This window comes from Trichechus manatus, unplaced genomic scaffold, assembly GCF_000243295.1.
Source record: "Trichechus manatus latirostris isolate Lorelei unplaced genomic scaffold, TriManLat1.0 scaffold00003, whole genome shotgun sequence".
NCBI lineage: Eukaryota > Metazoa > Chordata > Mammalia > Sirenia > Trichechidae > Trichechus > Trichechus manatus.
In genome coordinates this window covers 1,874,517-1,884,095 of record NW_004443939.1, presented here as the reverse complement: position 1 = coordinate 1,884,095, position 9,579 = coordinate 1,874,517, and the positions used below count along the sequence as shown (strand labels likewise).

The window sequence follows — 9,579 nt, the reverse complement described above, 5'->3', positions numbered from 1 at the left end:
CATGGGGTCACCATGAGTTGGAATCGACTTTACAGCAATGAGTTTGGATTTTTTTGCTTTGATTTTGGGCTGTGGTTGGAGATCATAATTCTACCATCTTTTGAGCTAGTACTTTAGTTGGGGACCACATTTTGAAGGATCTTAAATGCCATACTAAGGGCTTGGAATTTATTTTTATTGGCAGTGACGAGCCCATCAAAGGGTTGTATCAAGGAGTTTATCAGCAATTGTTAATACTATCTCCTTTATAAATATTCCATGTTGTGATAAGATTAAACCTGTTTAAAGTGTTTTAAAGGAGAGATGATTATTTTCATTCCATCTCACATAGGTAAGAATGTTACTGGCTAATATTGCCCAATAGATAAGTGATCATGTTACACTGGCACTTCAAGTCCCTTAACACATACACTCAAGTCACCTAATCATGCTGGCTGTTTCCTGGAATAATGAAACACTTTTATTTTATGCTTTAGGAAGGAGTAAGAAACTTCAAGGAACTTCGAGCCAAATTTCAAAACACTGTTGATGCTCCACTTCTTCCAGGACCTATTAAATTCCCAGCAGGTGTTTCTCAAAAGGATGATATCACAAGCACACTGTCAACCCAGGTTTTGGCCAATGGAAAGCTCCTGTCATCCAACCAGAATCAGCTCTCACCATATTGTTCCAGTAATGAACCCGAGCCTCTTACACCCCAGAAGATGAAGCTGGCCCAGAACAGCAAATTTCAGAAATGTTCTAATTCCCCAGCACCTCTGAATGGGTCTGCTGGGTCTACCATAAATTCACAGAAGGCCTCTCTGCTGTCAGAAATGAATCAATCAAATGATGAGATAACTGATAAGGAAAAAGTCAAGGTGAGTGATAGCTTCAGAAACAAGCTTTGGAACTGGGAGAAGTTTTCATCTCAGAAAAGTGAGATGTCATCAGCCATCCTCCTTGCTAATTGTGGAGGTAAAGCCTTCTATCTGGAAGAGCAAAAAGTCATGGGGCGTTTTCCAGAGAAGCCAAAGAAAAAGCTGGAAACAAATGAAGCCCAGATCCTTCCTTCCCAGAGGCACTTGATGGCTCAAAGAAAATCACTTGCCTTTTCTGAAGATTCCTCTTTTCTGCTTTCACAACATAAAGGGAAGAGCCTAGAAAACCCCAGTTCTGAGAGGAGACCGGCACGGGGCACCTCCCCACCCGTCTATGAGTGTGAGCTTGCCAGCCAGGTCACAGGTGAGAAATGTAGTCCCCATGGGACTGGGAGGGTTCACTGTGTTTTTCTAATTTAAAGCCTGTTGACTTAGGGTGGTCACATATGTGACCTGAGTAATGTTTGCTTTAAACTCCAGTGCAGATATTCTAGGCCCATCTGCTAAATTATAATTTCAGGTTTGGAGAAAGTACTTAATCTCCTGGTATTATATTGAGAGAGAGCTTTGGAGAATAAAAAAGGGCATGGACTTTGTAGTGAGGGGAAGACAAACTTGGATTTGAATCCTAGCTCTACTTCTTATAAGCTGCATTAACTCAGACAATCTGCATAACTCCTCCTGTAAATCTGATTATTCTCTAATCTCTACCATCTTGGTAAATGACACAATCATCCTCCTAGTTGCTGAGGTCAGATACCTAGGAGTCTTGCTCCATTTCTTTCTCCCCCTCATTATTTGCATCTAATCCATCAGCTCTTGATTCTACCACCAAAATATGTTCTGAATCCCTTCACTTCTGTCCTTCTCTGCCCTCTATTCTTGTTCAAGCCACTGTCATCTCTCACTTGGACCTCTGCAACAGCCCTCTAACTGTTCTCCCTGCTTCCACTTTTGTCCCCTAATAGACTATTCTCCTTCTAGCAGGCAGAGTAATCCTTCTAAAATCGGATTGCATTGCTCTCCTGCTCAAAGTCAACTCCAACCATTTTACGGTAGCTCAGGTGATTTGGCCTTTTCTTACCTCTCTTATGTCTCCTCTCTTGCCACATTGGCCTTCTTTCTGTTCCTCAGATATGCCAAGCTGGTTCCACCCCAGAGTCTTTGCCCTTGCCAGTCCCTCTGCTGCAACGCTCTTCCTCCAGGTCTTTGACTGTCTCAGCCCCTCATTTCACCAAGGTCTTTGCTCTAGTGTCATCTGCTCTGAGCCAATGTTGTTAATCATTCTATCTAAAATAGCTACACCATCCCCATCACTCTCTATCTTCTTGCATTGCTTTAGTTTTCTTCATAGCTCTTATCCGTACCTGGTATATTGTTATGTATTTTTGTATGCCTTTTGTATGTATTATGTATGCCTTTGCACTTGGTATTCCCTCTTTATGTTACACTCTTTTTTGATCTTTGTACGGCTGCATTTAGGTCTAAGTTCAACTGACACTTTCCCAGATAAACCTTTTCTAACCTCTCTACCTAAAGAGCTCTGCCTTACTATCACAAATTCACGCTCTTTCATGTCATCCTGTTTTCATTTCCCCCAGAAAACAAATCATTCTCTGTAATCATCTTGTTTATTTATTTGCTTACTTGATTATCACCAAAAACTAAAAACCAAATCTGTTGCCACCGAGTTGATTCCATCTCATAGTGACTGTCTATTCCTATCAGAATGAAATTTTCTGAAATCTGGACTATATGTGTTTTTGTTCTCAGTTCTGTCTCCAACTCCTAGAACAATGCCTGGGACGTAATGGATAAGTGATTGTTGATGCAGGAATGGGGAAAAAGAAAGTATGAAAGAAAGAAAGGGGAGAAGGAACGACAGAAAGATGGATAGAAGGAAATAAAGAAAGAAGAATGGAATTTCTTTGATGGATAGAGCTGTTGAGAGGGTTAAATGAGATAATCCATGTAAAATGCTTAACACAGTGCCTGATAAAAATTAGAAGCTCAGTTAGTAAGCAGAAATTCATTTTCACTATATCTTCTTAATTACATAAAGACTGAAATTTCTGACATTGTAAGGAGCTTGGGGGGCCCTGACTGAGTGTTTGGGGATGGAGCCCCGTGCTGGTAGGACAGGAATGAAGATTCTCCTCCCCTCCTAGGTTGTAGAGGACAGCTGGGCTTGGAGGAAACCACATAGAGTTATTTGTGAAACCTTAGCCCACTTTTTTAGTTTTAGCACGGGTGACCATGTAGTCAACCATTAAATTATGTAAATCAAAAGCAAAGGCACTTGGATTATAGATGATTTTTTGTGTTATTTCCAGTGTAAGAGGCAGATATGATTTTTGTATGTAATATTGGGAAGCAATCCGTATTTATGCCTACTCCAAAGAAAGGTGATCCAAATGAGTATGGAAATTATCAAACAATGTCATTAATATCACACACAAGCAAAATTTTGCTGAAGATCATTCAAAGTGGTTGCAGCAGTACATCTACAGAGAACTGCCAGAAATTCAAGCTGGATTCAGAAGAGGACATGGAATGAGGGATAACATTGCTGATGTCAGATGGATCATGGCTGAAAGCAGAGAATACCAGAAAGATGTTTACCTGTGCTTTATTGACTATGCAAAGGCATTCTACTGTGTGGATCATAAGAAATTACGGACAACATTGTGAAGAATGGGAATTCCATAACACTTAATTGTGCTCATCAGGAACCCGTACATAGACTAAAAGGCAGTTGTTCAAACAGAACAAGAGGATACTGCATGGTTTAAAGTTAGGAAAAGTGTGTGTCAGGGTTGTATCCTTTCACCATGCTTATTCAATCTGTATGCGGAGAAAATAATCTAAGAAGCTCGTCTATATGATGAAGAACATGGCATCAGGATTGGAGGAAGACTCGTTAACAACCTGTGATATGCAAATGACACAACCTTGCTTACTGAAAATGAAGAGGGCTTGAAGCACTTACTAATGAAGATCAAAGACTACAGCCTTCAGTGTGGATTAAACCTCATCATAAAGAAAACAAAAATCCTCACAACTGGACCAATAAACAACATCATGATAAACCACGAAGAGACTGAAGTTGTCAAGGATTTCATTTTACTTGGATCCACAAACAACTTCAGTGGAAGCAGCAGTCAAGAAATCAAGCTACATATTGCATTGGGCAAATCTGCTGCAAAAGACCTCTTTAAAGTGTTAAAAAACAAAGATGTCGCCTTGAGGACTAAGATGCGCCTGACCCAAGCCATGGTGTTTTCAATCACCTCACATGCATGGGAAACCTGGGCAATGAATGAGGAAGATGAAGAATATTTGATGCCTTTAAATTATGGTGTTGGCAAAGAATACTGAATATAGCATGGACTGCCAAAAGAATGAACAAATCTGTCTTAGAAGAAGTACAGCCAGAATGCTCCTTAAAAGCGAGGATAGCGAGACTTCATCTCACTTATTTTGGACATGTTACCAGGAGGGATCAGTCCCTGGAGGACATCATGCTTGGTAGAGGGTCAGCAAAAAAGAGGAAGACCCTCAGTGTGATGGATTGACACAGTGGCTGCAACAATGGGCTCAAGCATAATGATTGTGAGGATGGCTCAGGACCAGGCAGTGTTTCATTCTGTGGTACACAGGGGTGCTATGAGTCGGAACTGACTGGATGGCAGTTCAACAACAATAACAACATGGGATTTCTATTGGAGTTTGATTTATTTATGCAGAAAGATTGTTCTTTCTTCTCTTTATAATCCCCATGTTATTTTCATGTCATAAGTGCGTAAGAAACCCTTTCAGTGACTATTCACAGTGCATCTCCTCTGAAGAAGTCCCTGTGCTTGGTGCTGGGAGGAGGTCAATAGTCTCACTCACAAGGAGCCCAAGTTTAGTTTGAACATATACCAGCACCTCTAATATGCCATAATACTGATAAAGAAATACCAACACTGTGCTATGGGAATACAGGGGAGGAAGTGGGTAATTCTGGCCTTGATTCCTGGTGGAAATTAAGAGAAGTTTCCTAGAGGAGGTATTATTAGAGCAGGGTCTTAAAGAATGAGTCAGATTTTGCCAGGAGAGAAGTGAGGGAACAGCATTCCAGAAACAGGAATGGCATGAACAAAATCTTGAATATATGAGAGCTTTTTTATAAAAATTAAATCTGTTTTTTAAAAATCAAATCAAATTCTGGATCCCCGCCGGAGGTTTGAGTGAGAGATGTTTGGGCATAAGGTTGGGGGTATAGGATGGTAAGTGTGGTGAGAACATAAACTGGAAACTTAGGTTGGACAGTGCAATATTTAAACACTAAAGGATGGAGTGAATGGGCAGCGGGTGGGTGACATAATCGAGTTCATGTTTGCATCAGGTCACCCTGGCTGCTGGATAGAGAACAGATTAGAGGGGAGTGAGGCTGAGGCAAGGAAACCAGTCAGCTTCCTGAAAATTCATGAAATGGAAATAATAACAACCTACCGGTCTTACTGTCTCACTCAGAAAAGCAACAGGACATCAGGCATCACCAGCTTCCCAGAACGAAGCCATTGCCTTCTGTGGAGTCCCTTGGTCCTCCACCCACAAAGCCTCCAAAGCCCCCGGTTGTGAACCTCCAGGCCTTCCAGAGGCAGGCAGCTGCTATTCTTGAGACCCAAAGGGAAGGTAAGGAATTGCACAGCGCCTTGCACGCAACCAGGTGGGAGTCACAGCGCGAGTGCCTGCATCCCCCATATCACCTCCCTCTCTGCATCGACTCCCAGGTGACACTGCAGCTCCTGCTTTTCCATGGGGCTGGGTATCCATCACTGCTTATTCTCATGTGGAGGCCATGGCAGCTTGCCCATGAAATGACAAATCTGTGGGAATTGGCCCCTTATCGCTCCTGGGCCAGCCTGCTTCCCCTAAGAGCAATGCATTTGATCACTGGGCATCTGTCCAAAGGGAAGAAAACTGAAAAGTCACCAAGCAGGGAGGCAGTGAACCTTTGTATTTTCTGCAAAGCCCATGCTGTCAACACAGTCAGTGCAGAAGAAGGGGGAGAGAGCGAAAAGAAAGCTTAGAGATCTTATCTGGGTCCTCTCGGGCCTCTGTGATCTGCATTCGGAGTGTAACTGAAGGGAAACTGGCCCCTACTGGTCCTTTCCAGGAACCGAACCATTCTTGGAGGCCATTTTTCTGTGCCATTTTGTGTTTTCCTCTATTATTTAAAGGACCACCTTCTCATCGCCTCCCCACCCCCACCACAGTCTGACCCTGCTGACATTTTCATCGCCTTTATGTTCACTTAATAAGACATGAAGGGAACGTGTGCTCTGAGGTGGCACATAGTGCTGTGCTAGCATTCGTTTTGCTGTGGCCTTGAGTGCCAGAAGGTGGTACACCGAGAGAGCTACCTCAGTCTTTGATTGCTCATTTGACTGTCTGGGGCAACCTCACGGCTAAATTTCTATAACTCAGTGGTTCTCAAACTTTAGCAGGCATCAGAATCACCCGGAAGACTTGTAAAAACACAGATTGCTGGCCTCACTGCCAGAGTTTCTGATTTGGTCGGTCTGGACTAGGAGCTTGAGAATTTGCCTTTCTAGCAAGTTCCCAGGAGTCCCTCGGTGGCACAAACGGTTAAGCGTTTGGCTACTAGCTGAAAGGTTGAAGGTTCATATCCTCCCAGAGGCACCTCGGAAGAAAGGCCTGGTGATCTGCTTCTGAGAAATCACAGCCCTATGAAGTACAGTTCTACTCTAAAACTCATGGGGTCACCATGAGTCAGAATTGACTTGAAGGCAACTAGTTACTGATAGCAAGTTCCTAGGGGTGCTGATGCTGCTGGTTTAGGGACCACACTTTGAGAACCACTGGTGTAAGTCATCTTAAATCCTATCATATAGAAAATTCTACATGGAGAAGTAGAACTCTTTTAAGTATACATTAGTAATATGGCCATCTCCGAATCACAGAAGGCTAACTATGATTTTTATAAACATTAAATAATTCAGGGTTCAAACCACCTTTCTGAAAGAGAAGGAAGTTGTCAGCATAGAACTGAACCATTCTTACAGGCCATTTTTCTGTGCTGCTGGTTTATTGGTAATAAAATGGGCTTTGTAAATCCCAACTCCGCAACTCACTAGCTATTTAAGTTTGGGTGTGTTCTCACTGAGTGTCACTTTCCTTATCTATAAAATGGCAATAATAATAATGTCACTGACCTCATAGGATTATTGTGAGGATTGAATGAGATGATGCATGGAAACTGTTTAAATAGTTCTTGGAACTCTAGCACTCAGTAAACATTCAAGTTTATTGTTATCATAAATTCCAACACACATTGAGGCTGGCCCTGTGATGGAAACAAGAGATTAAGATATAAATTCCATTGAGGTCCTGGTCCTCAAAGAGGTCAAAGTCTAATGCAGGAGATTTTACCCATAAATAAACGCCATGTAGTGTGGGTGAAAGAGTCTCTGGGTGGCATAAATGGTTGTGCTTGACTACTAACCTAGATGTTGGTGGTTTGAACCCACCCAGCAGGACTGCAGAAGAAAGGCCTGGCGATTTATTCTGTAAAGACTACAGCCAAGAAAACCCTATGGTTTTCGCACATGATGTTGCCACGAGTCTGAAAGTTTACAGCCATTGAAAACGCTATGGAACAATTCTACTCTGACACACATGAGGTCACCATGAGTTGGAATTGACTCAACAGCATTTTTTTTTTTTTTGGTGTGTGTGAGGGCTGCAGTTCAGGTCCCCAAGACAGCCGCATTGGGAAAGAGGGGGTAGGGAGAGGGGCCTTGTGGTACAGGTGAGCCGCTGCTCTGCACTTTGTCTCTGGGGGCAGGGCATCGCACAAGCATAACTCACTTTAGCCGGCTGCTACCGATACATCTTTTTCACTCTGCCTCTTTTTCTTGCAGCAGCTGGGGAAGACAGCAACCTGCCTCCAGAGAGGTAAGTACATGCCTCTTAACTGTGCAGAAGTCTAGCCTATTAGCGAGGCTACTTAGCCTGCCCAAGAGGAGGCAACAAGTACAAGCCAAGAATCTATCTCTCAGAAGGACTGAAGGGAGAACAGATTTATAAGCAATGAACTGCAACTTTAGTTTTAAATGAAAGATTAAATAAACTGCGTTTAACTACCATGTTGACATTGAGTTGCAAAGATGGTCCTCTAAGGGCTCAGTAAATTGAAACAACAGCTTCCATACTCATAAATTGAATTAGAAGCTAGAGAATGCTCTGGGCAGCTGGTGTGGTGTTAGGAATTGCTTATGGAATAAAGGGCCTTATATTTTTGGTGTACTCATTCTAAGAATATCAGTTCTTTAATTCATTCAACCAAATAATATGTATTGAGCCATTCGATGTGTCATGCATTGAGCTGGCTACTTTATACAGATTTCCTTATTTCATTTTCTCAAGAAGTCTGCAAAGTTGCTGCTACTGTCCTCATTTTACAGTTAAGAAGTTGTGCTCAGACAATATGTCTTTTTTAGAGCCATTATTCAAACCCAGGTACACCCAAACTATACAAACTCGCCTCACTCACAAAGATGTTCCTGTTCCCAAGAAGGTCAGTCTTAGAAGGAGAACCAAATGTTTAAAAAAATCGTATTACTTATTCATTCAACAAATGTTTGAGATGGTAGAGTGTGTTAAGTTTTGCAATAGAGGAAGGTACAAGATTCGGCGATTGTACAGATGAGGGAGTGGTCACTTTTTAGGCGGAAGGTAAAGGAAGTTGTTACAGAAGACGTAGCAGTTATCTACTGCTACAATAAATCTACATAACTAACCACAACAAAACTTCAGTGGTATTCAGCTACACATATTTCGCCCATGAGTCTGTGAGGTTCAACTGATCTGGCCAGAGGTCAGCTGGGTGTGCTCATGTGTTTGTTTTCAACTATGGGTTATCTAGACAGCTTTGCTAATATTGGCTGAGGGCTACACACTTGTCTGGGGTGAGCTTGAAGTTAGCTAATCTATGTTGCCTTGGCTGGGATGACTGTGGCAACTTACTTGACATGTTGTTGTTGATAGATGCCGTTGGGTCGTTTCCGACTCATAGCGACCCTATATACAACAGAACAAAACTCTGCCCAGTCCTGTGCCGTGCCCACAATCATTGTTATGCTTGAGCCCATTGTTGCAGCAACTGTGTGGATCCATCTCACTCAGTGTCTTCTTCTTTTTCGCTGACCCTGTACTTTACCAAGCATGATGTCCTTCTCCAGGGACTGATCCCTCCTGGCAACAAGTCCAAAGTATGTAAGACGTAGTCTTGCCATCCTTGCTTCTAAGGAGTATTCTGGTTGTACTTCTTCCAAGACAGATTTGTTCATTTTTTTGGTAGTCCATAATATATTCAATATTCTTTGCCAACACCACAATTCGAAGGCGTCAGTTCTTCTTTGGTCTTTCTTATTCATTGTCCAGCCTTCGCATGCATATGATGCGATTGAAATACCATGGTTTGGGTCAGGTGCACCTTACTTTTCAAGGTGACATCTTTGCTTTTGCACACTTTAAAAAGGTCTTTTGCAGCAGATTTGCCCAGTGCAATGCGTCTTTTGATTTCTTGACTGCAGCTTCCATGGGTATTGATTCTGGATCCAAGTAAAATGAAATCCTTGACAACTTCAATCTTTTCTCCGTTTATCATGATGTTGCTTATTGGTCCAGTTGTGAGAATTTTTGTTTT

The 9,579-nt window shown here is 42.2% G+C and overlaps 1 protein-coding gene across 1 annotated transcript in view; it reads left to right on the top strand.

Moving 5' to 3' along the window:
- Positions 1-467: 467 nt before the first annotated feature.
- Positions 468-9,579, top strand: part of FYB2 (FYN binding protein 2) — a 115,388-nt gene continuing 106,276 nt past the window's right edge. Inside the window, 4 exon segments of the mRNA XM_004369123.2 lie at positions 468-1,224; positions 5,379-5,540; positions 5,898-5,932; positions 7,007-7,014. Coding sequence (XP_004369180.1) covers positions 468-1,224; positions 5,379-5,540; positions 5,898-5,932; positions 7,007-7,014 — 962 coding nt within the window.